The sequence below is a fragment of the Phoxinus phoxinus genome (genome assembly GCF_949152265.1).
Source record: "Phoxinus phoxinus genome assembly, chromosome: 1".
Classification (NCBI taxonomy): domain Eukaryota; kingdom Metazoa; phylum Chordata; class Actinopteri; order Cypriniformes; family Leuciscidae; genus Phoxinus; species Phoxinus phoxinus.
In genome coordinates this window covers 28,004,491-28,025,076 of record NC_136876.1, presented here as the reverse complement: position 1 = coordinate 28,025,076, position 20,586 = coordinate 28,004,491, and the positions used below count along the sequence as shown (strand labels likewise).

The following is a 20,586-nucleotide window of genomic DNA, read 5'->3' as shown; positions in this document are numbered from 1 at the left end:
AATTTTCAAAATCTGGTTTATTTATTATTTTTCACATGTCAAGCAAATGTGTCTCCTCTGATAATTAACAAACCTTTGATGAGAAGTGTAAGTGCACAGTGTTTAAAAAGTTAAAACGCTCTTCTGTTCAAACACAGCCAGTTTTCACTCACTGGATTCATTTTAAAGTTACATTTGAAGTAAATATACACATTTTCTTCTTTGTCTATTACTGTGGATGGAGGGATGCAAAAGTTACGACTCACAGAAAGTGGATCCAATTTTTACAGTTTTCCTTCAACTGCCCAAATTGCAAGATAAGGTTGAACAATGTTTAGCTATCACCTTCAGTTTTCCTGTGTTATAGAAGAAGATGAGAGGCGTCACAAACTCAGATATCTGGACCGTCAGCATCAGAGGGAGAGCTTGACATGGCAGATGCAACCAGTCAGCCTTCTTCACTGATACGTAGATCAGTACGCAGATGTGAGGCAGAAAGTAAATCGATATTATAATCAAGCTGTTCAAGATGAACCGAATAGCAGCCTGTTTGATTTTGTCAGGTCTTGCCGTCTGACTGCCCTTTCCTGATCCTGAGTGATGTAAGATGAACAGTATAACCAGACAAAATATAAAACTCACAGGTACTGATGCACAAAAAGAAGCCATAGACAACGGATGGTACATTGTGATATTAAAAACTACTGTGACTATTCCTATGGTGACATTGTACATCCAAACAAATGTACAGAATATATGTGCCTGTATTTGCTTTGTAGAAGCTTTTTGGTTCACATAGGCTACAGGATGAGCCACAGCTACATACAAGTCTATGGACATGCCAGCAAAGAACAAGGATCCTCCAATCAAACTGCAGCTGTGGAAGGCTGTGATGTATTCCTGTCCGATTCCACTCACTCCACCTAGGTTCTGGACGATGTTCAGCATAACTCTGATGTAATAGATGAAATGACAGAAGCCTAGATGAAGAAAGAGGAGTTCGTTCTGGGAAGAGGTAGACGAGTTTCCTGGACTTGAAAATGTTGCACATCGTTTCAGAAATAGTTCTGCAACCACATAGAGGGTTATTGGAAGATTGACAACAAGCATTAGGACATCAAGGATCGTGTTGTAGGATCCTATGCAGAGTTGGTCGTGCAGGGATGAAATGTTGGAGAAATTCCCGTCTACACTCTGGGAAGATGAAGTGTTTGTTTTCCACATCTCCATTCTTCGTCAGCGTGAGAGAAGGAAAGTCTGGGGCTCCTTGATGTGTGTGTGTGTGGGGAGCAGGTTTTTATAGTACAACATCAGCTTGTGATTGATGTTTCTGTTATCCATTATCTGTGATATATTTGCATTAAGAAGGTCAAATGACTATTTGCAAAACCAGCTTATTTCCCACTTTTGCCTTGGAGTATACACCTGTTTCAAGCACCATTTGATTTAGTGACAAACCAACAGAGCCTGCACATGACATGTTTGTTGTAGTTCAGTCGTGGCCATGTTGAGCTAATTTGTTCACTTGTTTTTATTTTATTCAATCTGACTGTGATTTAATGTACAGTTCACCCAAAAAATGACAATTCTGTCATAATTTTACCCTCATGTATGATTTTGGTTTAATCTTCGAAACACAAACTAAGACATTTTGAATGAAACCTGAGAGGTTTCTGTCCCTCTATTGAAAGTCCAGGTAACCAAACCATAGAAGGTCCAAAAAGACGTCGTAAACTGAATCTGTATAAACTGAGTGTTTAATTCAAGTCAATAGGTGCGATTGCTTTAGATTTCATTTAGGATTCATATACTCTCAGATAAAAATGGTACAAAAGCTGTCACTGGGACCAGTACCCTTTTAAAAGGTCCCAATATCTAACATTTTGGTGCTATGTAGACTTTTTGTACCAATATTTAAAGTACTAATGTACACTCTTTAGGTGTATAGAGAGCATATATTCAATTTATGATGGCTTTAGGACCTTTTTGGATCTTGAAAGTTGTAGTTTCTTGGACTTTCCATTAAGGGGCAGAAACCAAACCTCACAGATTTCATTCAAATGTATCTTAGTTTGTTTTTCGAAGATTAAACTAGTAGGTAATAGGTTTGGAATGACATGACGATGAATGAATGACAGCATTTTCATTTTGGGGTGACCTATCCCTTTAATTAATACAAGGGAACAAATTAGTACAACGAGGGAACAAAATAAGCTGTAGGAACAAATTCTTAATTCGTGGCCACAATATCATGTTCTCCCACCCCCATGTCATGTCATGTCACCAGCAACCATATCACCCTGTAGCCCAAGACCGGTCACCCACTGAAGCTAAGCGGGGCTGAGCCTGGTTAGTACCTGGATGGGAGACTCCTGGGAAAACCAGGTTGCTGTTGGTAGAGGTGTTAGTGAGGGCAGCAGGGGGCGCTCACCCTGTGGTCTGTGTGGGTCCTAACACCCCAGTATAGTGACGGGGACACTATACTGCCAAAGAGTGCCATCCTTCGGATGAGACGTTAAAACGAGGTCCTGACTTTCTGTGGTCATTAAAAATCCCAGGATGTCTTTCTGAAAAAGAGTAGGGGTGTAACCCCGGCATCCTGGCCAAAATATGCCCAGTGGCCTCTGTCCATCATGGCCTCCTAATCATCCCCATATACAGATTGGCTTCATCACTCTGTCTCCTCTCCACCAGCAAGCTGGTGTGTGGTGGGTGTTCTGGCACAATATGGCTGCCGTCGCATCATCCAGGTGGATGCTGCACATTGGTGGTGGTTGAGGAGATTCCCCCCTTCTATGTAAACCGCTTTGAGGTCTCAGAAAAAAGCGCTATATAAATGTAACAAATTATTATTATTATTATGTACAAACTGAAAAGACCAGTATGAATAATGTTTATGCTGGTTTTGGTGTATTAGCATGGTTTTTGGTAAAGCTGGTTGACCATTCTTGTTAAACTAGTCAAAAAGCCTGCTTGGGCCACCAGAATCTCATCCTGGTGACCAACAAAAAGTAAACACAACATTTTGGGGGCATATTGATGAATTAATCATTTGTGACCCTGGATCACAAAACAGTCACAAATAGCACGGGTATATTTGTGGCAATAGCCAACAATACAATGTATGAGTCAAAATGATCGATTTTTATTTTATGCCAAAAATCATTAGGATATTAAAGGGTAACTCTCGCCAAAATTTAACCTAGGCTATTTTTGTTAATCTACCCGAGTCAAACATTCGTGTAAAAGCATAATTAGAATAAAAAAACTCCACTTTTAAGTTTGACCGTATTTCTGTTTTCGTTCAAAATACCTTTTGAATGGGGAGTGCATTGGGCACTACAATGATAGCATCAAAATCGCTATTTTTAAAACACTAGCACTCCCATTCAAAAGGCATTTAGACCTAAAACGAAAACACGGTCAAACTTAAAAGTGGAGTTTCCATTCTTATTATGCTTTTACACGAATGTTTGACTCGGGTAGATTAACAAAAAGAGCCTAGGTTCAATTTTGGCGAGAGTTATCCTTTAAGTAAAGATCACGTTCCATGAAGATATTTTGTAAATTTCCTACCATAAATATATAAAACATTAACTTTTGTGAGTGAATGCAGCACAGTCACAAACATAAATTAACAACTTTAAAGGTGATTTTCTCAATGTTTCGATTTTCTTTTTTTATCGGCCAAATATAGTCCTATCCGAACAAACCATACATCAATGGAAAGCTTATTTACTCAGCTTTTTCGTGATGTATAAATCTTAATTTAAAAAAATAGACCCATATGACTGGTTTTGTGGTCCAGGATCACATTTTACTACCATTGTTTTACTACAAATATCATGGTTATAGTAAAACACCTATTAGCCTATATACTGTATGTTGTTAGTGTGGTTTTACTACAATTTCCAAACCAGAAGAAAAATACACCTGCATACACCACACTACTCTCATGTTAATGAAAAATCAAAAGGGATAGTTACTGGAAGGTACTGTAAGATAACATAGTTACAAGTCATGAAAGATGTTCAGAATGAGCCAGAAAGTACATATTTTGGTTATATTGACCTTCTTCTTGTGCTGTTGGCCTTTGACCTCAGGTCAGGTCAAGAAAGGAGGTCAGGTCAATTCACATGGGGGATGTAGAAGAACAAAATACAGCATTGGCAGACTTTCTTCTCTCTTGTTCTCATTTGCCTATCCGTTTAGGTTAGTTAAACATGAAAAATGCTGTTTCATACTTAGACCATGCAGTTTATTTCTTTCCTGTACATTGCAGATGCAAATTGTAGGGAAATGACCATGACGCACTAAATAAGAGGGAAAATTCAGTTTATTGCTGGATTATGTTTAGAATGTATGGAAATGTGACTAAACAGGAACAAATGATGACATATGACATGCATGTTGAAAACCCATTTCTTATACATAAAATAAGCATCACAACTATATGAAAAATATGGTTTCATTTGTTTATTTTCGAATGCCTATTAAACAACCAGAATTGTCACAAAATGTGGCTTTAAATAGTCTAGGTGATTTATTTTTTCATTTCAAGCAAATATTTTGGTCACAAGAGACATTTAGTGTTACTGATATGGACACGTCAACCTTATGTGCAAATGGCTGGTGTCACATGACCACAAAATATCCTTGCTTTGTCAAAATTGCTCATACAGCATCAGTAACATCAAACCTGCAAATGTGTCTAAGGTTTCCTTTACACTGAGATTAGTACACATACATTTGGTTACCAAATTTGTGATCAGAGCAGAGAGCAGTTTTAAGGATTCCAAAAAAGTTGATAACATTAGCTGAGAATCAAAAGCAAAGACTATCCACAGACTGCTAAAGTTGAAAAAAAGAAAGAAGACAGGCTCAGATTAGTGTGTATGAGGCTTTTAGAATGCCAATGATATTTTAAACTGCATTGTTATTGACATACTCTAAACTTTGCGAACAGCCTGGTTGGATATTAATAATAGCATGATGTCAGACATATTATTATATTAATATATTAAAGCTGCATTGAACAGAAATAGTGACAGACCACTTCATTTGTATTGTGATGTACTGTACATCCTAATGAAATGGATAAACGAAAAAGAAAAGAATGTAGGGGGTATCTTGATTTAATCCATACATTTATTGGATTTTGAGATGCAGGAATTGCACTTCATAAATAAAGGCAGATCTGAATGCGAGCTTGCAGTTGGTTTTAAGTGGACTAAATGTTTTTGGGGGGGGGGGGGGTGCAGGGATGAGTCGTTCACAAGAAGATCTATAACATGTATTTATGAACAAATAGGGTGAATTTAGATTCAGTTCTCAGAATCTATTTAAACTCAAACAGACTCAGATATATATTAAGCTGTGTAATATTTTGTGTAAGCTGTGTCTATTTTGAGGTCACAAACAATACTAAACATCGTTCACTGATATGAATTGGTCAGTGATGACATTATATTTATATTAATCGCCAGTTATATTATACCGTCCAATCCTATTCTCATAAACATATAATAATAAAATGACAATAACATACATTTGATTTTTTTTATTACAGTTTTAACATTGAATTCACAATTATATCCCCATTGGTTGCATCAGTATATTTTAATCTCTCTGGTGTGTGTATATTGTATTTATCATGATTGTTTTGTGTGTGCTATTATGAATCCATGTGTCTGTCTGTTTATTCCACAGTAAGTGTAGCAGAGCACAGCGCCTCCCCGAGTACATTAGTGGCTTTGCAGGAATACAGGCCGCTGTGGTGGAGAGAGATGTTCTCTAGGGTGAGTGTACAGCTGCCATTCTCCTCATAGTCCACCGTCACACACCCGTCCTGCAACTCCAGCAGCTCCCCATCCCTCAACCACACCACCTCAGGGTCAGGGTAACCTGAAACACAAAGAGAACAAGCTGTGACTTCATGAGAGACTGGCTCTGAAGTCTGTGGAGAAGGTCACTGTGTGTCCTAACCTGTGATGAGACAGGAGAGTTGGGCGCTGGAGCCCTGCGGGACGGTCAGGTCCGACGGAGTCTTGCTGAACTCAGGTTTACACTGAAGCTTCAGCTCCAGAGATTGCATTGCTTTATCTGTCTCTATAACACATATAATAGCAAGAACTGAACTGTAAAATAATGTATCACTGCAATAAAAAGAGCATTTAATATCTTCAGTGAGACACAGTTGGTAGAGATGTCACAAGAAGTCACAAATGCTGACATTGTGCGTTATGGTTTTTTAGACTTTGTTCATGTTTAATTTCTTTCTCACCATCTACAGGGCTCAAGCTTGCAGAAGCCTCTGGTTTAGACAAGATAGCCATCCTCTTCAGAGCCAGCAAAGCTTTCCCTGTTTTCTAAAAACAAAGTAACAAAATGATAATGAAAGAACAGAAGTCCAATTCACTAACGTATGACTCTAATGAGTCAGTTGTTTAAAGTCCGCGTGAACCGGAAGTTGCAACCGACTTTATCTCAGTGTTGTGACGTATTTCCGAGAGAAACGGAATACTAAATGAGGAAAAATAGTGGGCATGGCTTTTTTTCCAACTAGCACCTGATTGGATCTAGAAAAGTAGGTGTTTCATTCAGCCCAGAGCCATATAGAGAGAGAGGTGGGCATCAGCGAACTATATGGCTCTGATTCAGCCTGTCTACTGTCAGTTGGAGGGGCGTGGTTACGGATGTTAAGCAGACACCAAAACCGTCAAACCTACGTCATCAGGGAAGGTCCTCCAATGCAGAGGGGAGGGGCATTTTCAGATTTTGATTAAAGATTTCGAAGCCAAATTTTTTTGTGTGTGGATTGACTTGCATGGATGAATTGTTCACCACAAAACGATCAATTTAGGCAAACAAAGTAAATATGGTCAATTTTGATATCATGTGGACTTTAAAATAAATAAATTGGTCAAAAAGTCTGATGATGAGCACCCTGATCTGTTTAAATCATTCTAGAAAAATCTTGTGACATTCTAGAATTGTTTTGTGACAGTACACATAAGCATTGAAATATAATTCTTCCGCCAACCAAACAGTTGATGGGCCCCATTGATTTCCATAGTATTTTTTCCATAGCCGTTTAAAAAAAATGGATGTCAATGGAGACTTTACTAACTGCATTTGTAGAAAGACGGCTAATCATTTAATGAATCGACAGCTCATCAGCTAATTTTCAACATGTTTGCTCTTTTTAGATTCATGTCTTATGGCTGTCCCTTCCATTTGTGCTCTTTTCAAGGCATAGGGGACGGTTTTGGACATAGCCTCTGTGTTTGAGTGTCGCACAACTCTGAACGAAATTCAATGACGTGAAGGCTCAAGGCTGTAATGTGATTGGTTATCAAAGCACACGTGATCGTTAGCCATAATATCCTGGCCTTAGTTATATTATAGTTGCCTTGGTTAATTCTGACACCTTGTGGTCACTTTAAGTAGCACGCCACCTTTAATAATATATCAGCCATTTTGGATGTTAGAACTCATGGTGCAGAGTGTAGAGGTGCATCCACGTCCATCCATCTTGTTTTGCTCTTGAAACGGCACAATCTGTAAGTTTAAAATATTAATCTAAACGGTAAAATATGATTACATGTATTTTGATAGGTTATACCCATGTTTGAGAACGATTTACATGTGACATCTTAAATGTAACCATAATTGAGATGCTTGATAGTTCTTCTTAACACCGCTATCTTCTAAGTTATGTAAGTTATGTAAGGGTGATTTATGTGCATCATAAATGCACATTTATGTTTTGTTTTGATCAATGTGAACTGAATGTAACATGGTAAGAGATATGTTTTTAATATCATTGTTAATTTGTGTTACAGTTTCACAAATTGGGCTTCAGTAAAGAGAGTTTGACCCTGACAAATGTCTACGACTTTAACTAAGCCTTTGTTTAGCTCGCTGCAAAAGCAAACATAAGCTGAAGGCAGAAGAGTGAAAAGATTGACTTCACATTGAGAGTTTAACACTGGACTACATGCGCTCTATCTACGGAGAGAACCAGAATGTCGCACTCGTCAAAACACAGCCAAGCTCCCAAGCTGGAAACCAGGTCAGAGGCTAGATCTTCAGCCAGCAACACTTCATCCTCACGTCGCTCTCATAAATCTAATGCAAGCCAAGCTGCAGCTGAAGCACGCGCAAAGGCAGAGGCCGCACGCACAAGAGCTGAGTTTGCAAAGCGCCAGATAGATATGGAGATCGAAAAGGCTAGGATTGAAGCAACGCTGAATGCTCTGAAAGAGGAGGGTGAAGCTGAAGCAGCTCTCGCAGCAGCAAGGGTGTTGGAATCTGCTGCAATCTGTTCAAACGACGAAACTGAAAGGGGTAGTTCTTTGGCCGCTGAACGCACAGAAGAATACATTAGGACACACTTTTCTCAGAACCAGAGTATGAAGAAAGAAAAAGACATTCCTGGAATCAGCCAGTCTACTCCTAGCGCTGTAAATGCAATAAGCAGACATGACCAAATGGGGTATCAGCATACAAGGCAGCCGAAGAGCTTTCCCTCTCATGTGAGAAACCCCTGTTCACCAAGAGAACCAGTACCTCGATCCAGCGAGGTGTCTGATCTTGCAGTGTTTCTTGCACGTCGTGATCTTCTCACTTGCAGCTTCAAAGTATTTGACAACAAGCCAGAGAATTACATACCATGGAAAACAGCGTTTATGAATGCCATTGATGGTTTAAATCTAAAAGACAATGAAGAGATTGATTTGCTTACCAAGTGGCTCGACGGGGAGTCCCTCCGACATGCTCTGAGAATACGAGCGGCCCATGCACATGATCCTGAAGCTGGTCTCAGACATTTATGGCAACGTTTGGACAAAAAATATGGTGCCCCAGAGGTAATCGAAGCATCTTTATTCAAACGTTTAGAGAGTTTCGCTAAGATTTCTCACAAAGACTTCAATCAGTTGCAAGCACTCGCAGATCTGCTCCTGGAAGTGCAAGCAATGAAAGAGGAAGGCAATCTACCTGGTCTTGGATTCCTCGACACATCAAAGGGAATAAACTCTATCGTCGAAAAACTGCCTCACAATCTTCAGGAAGCATGGATAGTTAAGGGAACAAAATACAAGAAAGAATATCTACTTCATTATCCACCTTTTTCGTACTTTGTTGAGTTTGTCAATGAAAATGCTGAAATGAGAACAGATCCCAGCTTCTCTTTTCAATCTTCTAATACATTGCCTCTTAAAGCTGAAACAATCCAAATGAAGCAGTCAAGATTCAGACCTTCTATCTCGGCCAGCAAAACAGAGGTTGAATCGAACTTGTCTGTAAGTTCCAACACCAGTTCAGTTGACCTGACGAGACAATGTCCCCTCCATAAAAGGAACCATTCACTATTGAAATGCAGAGGTTTCAGAATGAAGTCTTTAGCTGAAAGGAAGAGGTTTCTTAAGGAGAACTCTATCTGCTACAAGTGCTGTGTTTCTTCAGACCACAGGGCCAAAGACTGCAGGGTGACTATCAATTGTTCAGAATGCAATAGCCATGACCATGTCTCTGCTCTTCATGATGGTCCAGCTCCATGGCTCGAAAAGAGAACCGCCACACCAACAGAGGCTCAAGGCGGGGAGCAAGAAGAACCAACCTCCACAGTGACCACGTCCGTCTGTACAGAAATATGTGGAACAGGGTTACAAGGAAAGTCATGCTCAAAAATTTGCCTAGTCAATGTTTACCCTGATGGTTGTTCTGAGGAAAAGAAGCGTATGTACATCATGCTGGATGATCAGAGTAACCTATCTTTAGCGAGGTCAGCCTTCTTTCATACGTTCAATGTTCAAGGAGAAGTCTTCCCTTACACAATGAGAACATGCTCAGGCACAGTTGATACTAGCGGGAGGAGAGCAAAAGACTTTGTGGTTGAATCCTTGGATGGGAAGGTATCAATGATGCTTCCAACACTCATAGAGTGTAATTCGATCCCTGATAACAGACTGGAGATTCCCACTCCTGAAGCCGCTGCTTACCATCCTCATCTTCAAGCCATTGCCTCTCAGATACCTCCACTGGATCCCGCAGCTGACATTCTCATTCTCATAGGGAGAGATCTTATCCGTGCGCACAAGGTCCGCAGACAACGCAATGGTCCTCACAATGCTCCATATGCCCAACTCCTCGACCTGGGATGGGTGATTGTAGGAGATGTGTGCCTCGGTAGAGCGCACAAACCCACGGTGAGCACTTTCAAAACTAGTGTGCTTGAGAACGGCAGGCCCAGCTTTCTCACACCTTGCAGAAACAGCATCTGTTCTAAAGAAAGGTTCACAAGTGAAGAGCACAGGCTCATAAGGAGCACAAAACGATCTCATGACATTGGCAAGCATATCTTCAAACAAACCAAAGAAGATAACATGCTTGCACTATCTGGAGAAGATGAGGCTTTCCTGGATATTATGGATGACGAATTCACCAAAGACAAAGCAAACAGTTGGGTAGCTCCACTCCCGTTTCGCTGCCCCAGAGAGCGTTTACCCAATAATAGAGACCAGGCTGTCAGTCGTCTATTATCACTTCGTCGTTCCCTGAAAAAGAAGACGGACATGAAAGACCATTATGTGGATTTCTTGGAGACAATGTTAAAAAAAAGACATGCTGAAATTGCTCCCCCTCTTGAAGACAACAAGGAATGTTGGTACCTTCCAAGCTTTGGCATTTATCACCCACAAAAGCCAGGGAAGATCAGGATAGTGTTTGATTCAAGTGCTCAATACAACAACATCTCCTTAAATCAAGTTCTCCTTAAAGGCCCAGACCTGAACAACAGCCTGATAGGTGTGATCATCCGCTTCAGATCTGACTCCTATGCCGTGATGGCAGACATTGAGCAAATGTTTCATAACTTTCTGGTCAAAGAGGAACATCGAGATTACCTGCGCTTCTTGTGGTTTAAGGATCACAACCTTGATGGAGATATTGTAGAGTACCGCATGAGGGTCCACGTTTTTGGCAATTGCCCCTCCCCATCAGTAGCTGTATACGGGCTCAAAAGAACAGCTGTAGAGGGGGAGTCAGAGTATGGAAGTGATGCAAGGCTTTTCATCGAGCGCCATTTCTATGTGGACGATGGGCTAAAATCATTCAGTTCCGAAGCTGAGGCCATTGATGTACTGCACAGAGCTCAACAGATGCTAGCACAATCCAACCTCCGCCTACACAAAATCTCATCCAACAGCCCCGTCATCATGAGAGCCTTCCCAACTGAGGATCTAGCAACTACGCTGCAGGGCCTCGATCTTGGTGTAAACTCACCATCCATTCAACGAAGCTTAGGATTGTGTTGGGACTTGTCAATAGATGCATTTGTATTTCAAGTATCCATCAGTGACAAACCTTACACTAAGCGAGGAGTGCTTTCTACCATCAACAGTTTGTACGATCCTCTAGGATTGGTAGTACCGGTAAGCATTGAGGGTCGTTCCATCCTGAGAGACATCTCTGGAGATGCAGATGATTGGGATGTTATTCTGCCCAAAGAGAAACAAGAGCAATGGCAAAAATGGAAAGATTCCCTCAAACATCTGCAAGGACTAAAGATCTCAAGAATGTATACCTCCATTTCATTGTCTAGTGCAAACAAGAAAGAGATCATTGTGTTTTGTGATGCTTCCACTAAAGCTGTAGGAACAGTAGCTTACCTGAAAGTTACTAACCCAGATGGTCTCAGTGAAGTTGGTTTCCTCTTCGGCAGAGCAAAGCTTGCTCCAAAGCCGGATGTCACTATCCCTCGACTTGAGTTATGTGCGGCTGTACTAGCGGTGGAAGTAGCAGAGATGCTTCAAGAACAGCTGGACACAACACTGGATGATGTAAGATTCTACACTGACTCTAAAGTAGTGCTAGGGTACATCTTCAATGAGACGAGGCGTTTTCACGTCTACGTTCATAATCGAGTACAGCGCATTAGACACTCTACGCGACCACATCAGTGGAACTTCGTGCCCACTCATCTTAATCCAGCCGATCCTGCAAGCAGAGGGCTCCCCTCAGAGCAATTGACTTCATCATATTGGTTTAAAGGTCCTCCATTCCTCCTACACACAAGACAAGACGAACTTGATAAAAGGTCTTACACCCTCGTCAGTCCTGAAACAGATGCAGAGCTTCGTCCTGAGTGTATTACCTGTGTGACTAGCCTGTCAAAAAGGAACCTTGGGAGTGAAAGGTTCCAACGATTCTCTAGATGGAGCTCCCTGTTAAAGGCCATAGCACGATTGCAACACATAGCCAAGTGTGTCAAGCCTGGGTCAGGAGATGTCTGCTCCAAAGCCGGATGGCATATTTGCAACAAGCATACAGAGGAAGAGCAGCTGAAGCAGGCTAAAGCTACTATCATTCAAACTGTTCAGAGAGAAGTCTACAGAGATGACTTTAAACGCCTAGAACAAGGTCAGTCTGTCCAAAAGTCAAGTCCTCTCAGCAAACTCTGTCCATTTATTGACTCAGAAGGGTTTCTCAGAGTAGGAGGTCGGCTGGGGAGAGCTCAATTACCATCTGTAGAACTGTATCCAGCTCTCATACCTGGTAAACATCATATTACTCAGCTTTTGATTCGACACTTTCATGAGAAGGTATATCACCAAGGCCGACATCTCACGGAAGGTGCCTCAGGGCAGGTGGTTACTGGATTGTTGGAGGTAAGAGATCAGTCAGCAGCTCCATCTACAACTGTGTTACCTGTCGCAAATTGAGAGGCAAACAAGAGGAGCAGATCATGGCAGAGTTACCAGCCGACAGATTACACATAGACCCGCCATTCACATTCGTGGGGTTGGATGTTTTTGGTCCATGGCCAGTCACGGTCAGGAAAACACGAGGATGTCCAGCAGAAGCTAAAAGATGGGCGGTCATATTTACTTGCATGACTACACGGGCGATTCACCTAGAAGTGATCGAGTCTATGAGTGCCTCATGTTTTATCAATTCCCTACGGCGTTTCTTTGCAATCAGAGGCCCCGCTAAGATCTTGAGGTCTGATTGTGGAACCAACTTTGTGAGAGCCTGCAAAGAGCTACAAATTGACAAGCAAGGTTGCCACAACTCAAACATCCAAGCTTACCTATCTGATAACCAATGCTGCTGGCAGTTCAATCCTCCTCATGCTTCACATATGGCAGGGTCCTGGGAGCGCATGATTGGAGTTTCCCGACGTATTCTCGATGCCATGCTCCTTCAACACAGCCCTGCAAGACTTACACATGAAGTTTTAATAACGTTCATGGCAGAAGTGAGTGCAATTGTGAATGCTCGTCCCTTAACTACAGTCTCTACTGATCCAGAACAACCAATGATACTAACACCAGCAATGCTCCTCACACAGAAAGTTGGAGCCCCACCTGTACCACCTGGCCAATTTGAAAACCACGATCTATGCAGAGCTCAGTGGCGTCGCGTTCAGTATTTAGCCAATGTCTTCTGGGGAAGATGGAGGAATGAATATTTGAGTGGACTTCAAGGACGTCGCAAGTGGCGCACAGCTAAGCCAAACCTACAGAATGGAGACGTTGTGCTTCTGAAAGATGCTCAGGAGAAAAGAAATGACTGGCCAGTTGGGATCATAACTAAAACGTACCCAAGTGAGGATGGCAAAGTCAGAAAGATTGAAGTAAAAATCATAAAGAAAGGTGAACAACGATTCTTCCTGAGACCAGTCACTGAAGTTGTTCTTCTGATTTCAAAGGACACAAATTAAGGTGGCTTAACAATCTGGATGTTGTTACTGTTCCTCAAGTCTGATGTGACATCTGTTGATGTCAGGCGGGGAGTATCCTGGCCTTAGTTATATTATAGTTGCCTTGGTTAATTCTGACACCTTGTGGTCACTTTAAGTAGCACGCCACCTTTAATAATATATCAGCCATTTTGGATGTTAGAACTCATGGTGCAGAGTGTAGAGGTGCATCCACGTCCATCCATCTTGTTTTGCTCTTGAAACGGCACAATCTGTAAGTTTAAAATATTAATCTAAACGGTAAAATATGATTACATGTATTTTGATAGGTTATACCCATGTTTGAGAACGATTTACATGTGACATCTTAAATGTAACCATAATTGAGATGCTTGATAGTTCTTCTTAACACCGCTATCTTCTAAGTTATGTAAGTTATGTAAGGGTGATTTATGTGCATCATAAATGCACATTTATGTTTTGTTTTGATCAATGTGAACTGAATGTAACATGGTAAGAGATATGTTTTTAATATCATTGTTAATTTGTGTTACAGTTTCACAAATTGGGCTTCAGTAAAGAGAGTTTGACCCTGACAAATGTCTACGACTTTAACTAAGCCTTTGTTTAGCTCGCTGCAAAAGCAAACATAAGCTGAAGGCAGAAGACATAACGTAAGTAACCGTTATCCAACGGTTGAGCAACGCAGACGTGGAGAAAATGACAAAATATTGCTTTATTCCGCCCGAAATCAATCAAACTTTTAAAGTGCTTATTTATAACTCACTTGATTGGGTGTTGTTCATATAACATAATGCAGTTAGCAAACCAAATTTAAATTAAGTTAACTTCGTGATACGATTACCTTCCACTTCTGCCTAGTCAGGAATTTCTTCATCTTGTTTTTGGAAAGGTTTTTGATGGCGCTGCTGGTGTTGTCTACACAAGTATATGCCAACCAGGCATGAGCCATGGCATCTTCACATGACATCCTACGCCTGTCAGAGGGTTCAACGCAGAGTTATGGATCTGTGTGGACGCATCTGTATGATGTGTGTAAGGGAAGTGAAGGATAATAAAGCACCTGACATCTTTGCTGAGCAGAGAGCTAATGAATTCCTTTGCCATGTCTGTGATTTCTTCAAAGCTCTCCTCATCAAACTCCCACTTCGCTGCTGTCACGAGAGCCAGAGTCTCTGTGTCACTTTCACCCTGGAATGGAGATTCACCGCTCAACCTACAAGAGGACAGAATCAGAATCAGATTAAATGTAATGGCATTATTCACCACAAGGGGGCAACAAGCGCTTAAGTGACTGGCAATGTTTGAACTCACAGGATGTAGCAGATGACACCAATGCTCCACATGTCAGTGGCCGGACCGACAGGCTCAAAGTTGATGACTTCTGGAGCAACAAATTCTGGAGTGCCATGCATCACCTTCAGAGGTGTGTTGGGATCTAATGTACATAACAAACATACAGTGTTATATACGGTAGGCTATAGTTTATAGCTTTTTTTCTTTCTTTTTTTCTTCTTCAGTTTTTAGTAATTTTATGTCATCTATAGCACTATAGCTAATATTATTATTATTTCTTATGTATTATTTTATATTTTTACTTCTAATAACAATATTTAAGTGACATTTGACATTTTGAATTTATATATTTTATTATATATATTTGACTTTATTTTGTAATTTTATTACACAATTTTATTACAACATATGTTGCAACTCGTCTTGACAGTATCGTAAGCACATTCGTACCCAGCTTGCTAGCGAGTCCAAAGTCAATTATTTTGATCTGAAACCCGGTTCTGTCCACACAGACGATGTTCTCAGGTTTGAGGTCCAGGTGGATGACGTTTTGCTGGTGCATATAATGAATCCCTTCCAGAATCTGACGCATGTAGCCCACACTAGACACTTCTGTGTGCTCATAACTATCATCCACAATACGCTCAAACAGCTCCCCACCAGCAACACTGCACATACAGACACAGATTCAGCTGTTAGGTGCTAAAAAATACTATAGTGATGATCAAACTATTGTCGCTATTGAAGTTAATGCATTGACCCTGTTGGCATTTCTCATTTCTGTATATTGTTCTAAAAACATTGCACTCTTCAAAACACCAGCATGCAAGATACTCACTATTCCATCACCATGACCATCTCTGCCTTGTTATCATATGCGGCGAGACACTGCACCAGTTTTGGATGGTGTAAGAAGTTCATTAACTCTATTTCTTTCCTCGCGGCTTCTCTCTCCTTTGTCCGACGACCTTTGTAGAACTTTCCAGCGCATACACGTCCAGTCTCCTTATGGGTCACCCGAAACACCTGGCCAAACTTCCCTCTGGGGAAGATTCAGAGTATGAAATTGGAGTATGAAATCATTGTTTCTCTATATATCCTAACTTCCCATTTATCCAGTTCTTGAGAACTTAGATAATTTGATATTTTGCTTTAAATCAGTGTTTTTTGGGCTCTGTTCAGGAAAAAAAATATTTTTTATCACCTCTTAAATCTATGAATTACAGATTATGAGGGATTATGCAATTTCCACACACAATTTACCAACCTTGACTGTAACTTAACCCTGCTTATTTTTCTTTTCGAGTCATCATCTTTGTGTAAACATGATCATTTATCTAGGCATTTTTCTGGGAATCAGGGTCAAGTGTGTGGGTTGTTTTCTCTTTTTGATGCAAGTAAGCCTGTAGGAACATGTATGCACTCAGAAGTTTTGTCCTGTGAACGAGAGCTGTGTGGCCCGCTGAATGTGTGCGCTTTATAAGGATACTTACACTCCTAGTTTTTCCAGGACATTATAGTGGTCAGAAAGTTTATTCTCAGTGTTGATGGTGACATTCACATACTCCACTGGTTTCTCATCACAGGGCTCTGTTTGAAAGACATTAAGACAACATGCTTTCATTCACCATGGGACCTCAATTCAAAGCCTCAACCCTTAGATTGCATCCCCTTCGGTAATGACTTTAAATGCATTCTTCCTGTTTACAATCTGGTTACTGGACCTTGTTCCCATAAATTGTGAGAAAATATTAGCTTAAAATTACAAGCCATTTAAAGAGCATTTAAAGAGCAATTGATTCGGCATAAAAGATACATTAGACCACTAAAAGTCAGCAACTTTTATAACATTTCAGAAAAACCTCACCTGGGTTGTCCATCGTGATTGGCTGGGACTCTTGGCTCGGTTCGCTGATGCCCACAGCGTTATAGGCCCTGACCCGGAAGCAGTATTCTCCCTGAGGCTGGAGTCCTGAGGTCACCCTGAGTGAGGTGCTCTTGCACTGGGCCGTGAGCTCTTTCCAGTGGTCAGTCTCACCAGGGCTTTCACGAACCTCCACCACGTATCCCGTCACAGCACTGCCACCATCGTAAGACGGCCCAGACCAGGACAAAACCAGACAGTGAGGGGAGAGAACGCACGCCAAGGGACAGGAGGCAGGAGGCTGTGGCAGGTCTGGATAAAACACACATAAATACAAATCACATCATCAAATGTTTGTACCATTTTCAATGAAATTTTTATTTAATTATTCTACATGTCAAGTGTGATTTTGATAAGGTAAATGTACTTTTTAGGCTTGAATATATCTGGCATATTGTTGTACGGTTATTCCATTTGACATAAACAAGATGTCTTTTAATAAAAAAAGTCAGAAAGTAAAAAAAAATATCTAATGCTAAAAAGCTATTTAGATATTAATAATATTTTAAAATTGCTTTGTTAATAAAAGTTTAATCCATTACATAACTTTTTACTTTTTAATTATATTATTTTATTTTATTATCTTATCACCCAGGAATTCTTGTCTTCAAGTCCCTTAAACATATTTAAAAAAAAATGTAATTCAGGAATGAAAAACATTTTAATCATAGAAAATTTTTTAATAACGTAATTGTTACGATTTTCTGGTCAGTAACCACTACGACGGAGAATTCAGTATTTATATTCTTTAATTAACTGACAGGAGAATACAGGAATAATAAACACTAACCGAACATGCAACATAACGCAAGACAAAACACTGGAGAGTAGTGTTGTCAAAAGTACCGACTTGGGTAAGATTTAAAAATGTGACTCTTTGAGCGCTGTTGAGTGGAATCGTAAACACCTCTGATTGCCCATTGTGCTCGTGCTCATCAAATATTTCTGTGATTGGCTACAATGACCTAGCCTGGTTCTACCAGACTCTCATACATTTCATTTGTACAGAGAGTCTGGCCTCTCTCCATTGACAAGCGTTAACTTCCTTGAAGGCGGGAACTCTGTTGAAGTTTAAAACTATTGGATCTGCCATAACCAATCGCTAACGTTTGGTCGTGACGTATGTCATGCGCCTGAACCGGCCGTAAACACGTATACGAATGATCAGAGGATTGTGTTTAGAATAAGATGTCTGTCAACGAGAGCTGCAGGTTTTGTTCTTCGAATTTAAGAATTCACGGAACAATTACAAATTCTAAATGTATATTTGACACTGAGGACAGTGATAATGTATTCAGTCAACTGTCGAAGCTGCGTCTAATCATTAACAATACGCCGCTGCGCTCGGTTCGGATCTGCTGCAAATGCTGTGTAGTGATCAGTGATCGCTCGCATCTTTCTCCGCTGCCATTACTGAACTACAACTCAAACTAACGCACGACATCAACGTCATCGTTCTCAGCCACTCCCTCTGTTTGCTGATTGGACCGGTGAAATTTTGATTTCAGAAAACCAAAGAATACACCACAATCCCAGACCTAGTACTGAAGGAAAATGAAAATTTAGCGAAAGTATGTAGGAGGGCGGAGCCAGGCTAACAATGACCAGTGCTTCAAAAATATGTTGTAAATATACACCAATGATGCTCTTCACCGAGTGCTTACACAGATACAAAAGGGAGCGTTTGAAAGCAGGCGTCTATCAGCGGACCGGTCTTTACGATTCTGCTCAACAACGCTCAAAGCGTCACATTTTTAAAATTTCAGTACCCTTGTCACCCAAGTCGGTAATTTTGACAACATTACTGGGGAGACTTATGGGCTTAAATACACAGGGAGAAATTAGGTAACTAAATGAACAACAGGTGAACTTAATCAGTAACTAAGGGAACAAACTAGGAAACTAGGGCTGTGTACGAAATTCCCCCCATACCCTTAAAGTCGGCATGAACCGGAAGTTACAAACGACTTTTCTCCAGTGTTGTGACGTATTTCCAAGTGAAACAGAATATTGAATAGAGGGCAGGGTTTTACTTTAGTGCTCCTCCTCTCCATCTCTCACTCATAGCAGACTAACGGTTTGAGGGGAGTTTCCACGCCCTCGCACCACACTGTAAAAAAAATTTACATCCCCAAGTCAAAATTTTCTAGTGACTGATAACATCAAAAATTTTCAATTAGTCTGACATATTATTTCTCATTGAGCCAATGTTAACAGACCATTGCAACAATTAATTCAATTTATTTATTTCACTTGGGCCAATTTAAAAATTTAGATGTGACCAGTCACTAGAATATTTTGACTTGGAGAGGTCACTTTTTTTTTTTACAGTGCATAGCACATGACTGGAAGAGAAGAGAAGTCGTTTCGAGGGGGAAGGGAAGGGTAAAACGTATTTGATTAAAGATTATAAGGGTACATGAATTGAAAAAAAACTAATGAAGTGTACAGATAAATCATTTATAATAAACACTACAACATTAGATATAAAAATACGAATTGTAAAATTTGATTTCATGCCGACTTTAAATAGAACACTATTTGAGGGGACATCCATTTGTTGTGGTGTCCGAAACAATAGTGGACATTATAGAGTGGACTCATTCAATCCCACAATGCACCGCAATAACGAGTGTACAACCGATGAACGGCTAGAGAATACACTGAGAGTCGCATGTCGAATACATTCCCATATCTGACCAGAAGATGGCATCCACAGCTGAATCATCCATCCATCCGTTTCACAAACCGCTGGCCCACTGTGGCTACAGCGTAATATAAATTGTATAAAAATGTATAAATTCCTTTTTAATTGATTATTACATTGGGGTTTAATTTAATTAAGGTGTATACATGCTAGTTTCCATGGGTGAGTTCAAGATAAATCTTCTCATTTCTACTGGAGCTTCCAGTTTGCTAAGTTTCAAATGATTATTAAACGGCAAGCTCAAACTATGCAAAACTATCCAAATTCGCTCACTCCTTTTCATTAACTCCTTCAAGTGAACTATATTAGTGAAGTAATGTAGGGAATAGTGAATGTGGTATAGGGGGAGATTTCGAACACAGCATAATATCACCTTACAATGACAGGGCACACATGCAAACGGGAACAGGGAAAACAGAACCAAAACAGAGCATAGGCCTACACGTTATAGTAATAATTTAGTAATTTAGTAATAGACTAAAAACTGAGCATCACTACCCAAATAACTACTCAATGTGAGGGTTGTCTGTCTGACCTTACCAATGACATTCAGGGTCACTGTGTGTTGTGCTGAACTTTTGCGATCTCGCACAAATATCGTGTAACGTCCAGAGTCCTCAGGAAGAGCTTCAGAGATCACCAGAGAACTGCTTTCATCACAGGACTCTATATGAAACCTGGAGCTTCCCACCACCTTCAGAAAGACAGATCATTATGCACCCAAACAGGAGGACCTGCAGTATGAAACGTGCCTGGATTGTGTTGTGTTAGTGTGAGTGCTTGCTTATATACCTCTTTCTTGTTACAGACCCAGCAAGATGCAACAGGACAGCTGCCTTTGAAGACACACGTCAAACGGGCCGTCTCTCCAACATGCACCTCCAGCCGATCGAATGAATCTACAAACTGCACAGGTGCTGTAAACACCAGCCCATAAGAAAGAAATTCAAAAAT

At 40.5% G+C, this 20,586-nt stretch overlaps 1 protein-coding gene and 1 long non-coding RNA gene across 4 annotated transcripts in view; one reads left to right on the top strand and one right to left on the bottom strand.

The window, feature by feature from the left end:
- Nucleotides 1-4,298: 4,298 nt before the first annotated feature.
- The window catches only part of mylk5 (myosin, light chain kinase 5), a 23,011-nt gene continuing 6,723 nt past the window's right edge, over nucleotides 4,299-20,586 (bottom strand). For 2 of the 3 annotated variants that reach the window (XM_079605459.1, XM_079605461.1), the window contains exons 6-17: nucleotides 20,425-20,549; nucleotides 20,173-20,326; nucleotides 16,869-17,177; nucleotides 16,495-16,591; nucleotides 15,840-16,043; nucleotides 15,452-15,669; nucleotides 15,020-15,143; nucleotides 14,769-14,921; nucleotides 14,550-14,682; nucleotides 6,263-6,347; nucleotides 5,965-6,087; nucleotides 4,300-5,883 (exon numbers count right to left, since the gene is read on the bottom strand). In XM_079605459.1, coding sequence (XP_079461585.1) covers nucleotides 5,678-5,883; nucleotides 5,965-6,087; nucleotides 6,263-6,347; nucleotides 14,550-14,682; nucleotides 14,769-14,921; nucleotides 15,020-15,143; nucleotides 15,452-15,669; nucleotides 15,840-16,043; nucleotides 16,495-16,591; nucleotides 16,869-17,177; nucleotides 20,173-20,326; nucleotides 20,425-20,549 — 1,931 coding nt within the window. In that variant the 3' untranslated portion in view covers nucleotides 4,300-5,677. Of the gene's footprint in view, nucleotides 5,884-5,964; nucleotides 6,088-6,262; nucleotides 6,348-14,549; nucleotides 14,683-14,768; nucleotides 14,922-15,019; nucleotides 15,144-15,451; nucleotides 15,670-15,839; nucleotides 16,044-16,494; nucleotides 16,592-16,868; nucleotides 17,178-20,172; nucleotides 20,327-20,424; nucleotides 20,550-20,586 lie in introns of all 3 variants that reach the window. The other variant, XM_079605460.1, reaches the window with a different exon arrangement.
- LOC306994872 overlaps nucleotides 14,997-20,586 on the top strand; it is a 20,727-nt gene continuing 15,137 nt past the window's right edge. Inside the window, exons 1-4 of the long non-coding RNA XR_013796753.1 lie at nucleotides 14,997-15,131; nucleotides 16,588-16,677; nucleotides 16,858-17,175; nucleotides 20,441-20,546. This is a non-coding gene — a long non-coding RNA (uncharacterized lncRNA). The remainder of the gene's footprint in view (nucleotides 15,132-16,587; nucleotides 16,678-16,857; nucleotides 17,176-20,440; nucleotides 20,547-20,586) is intronic.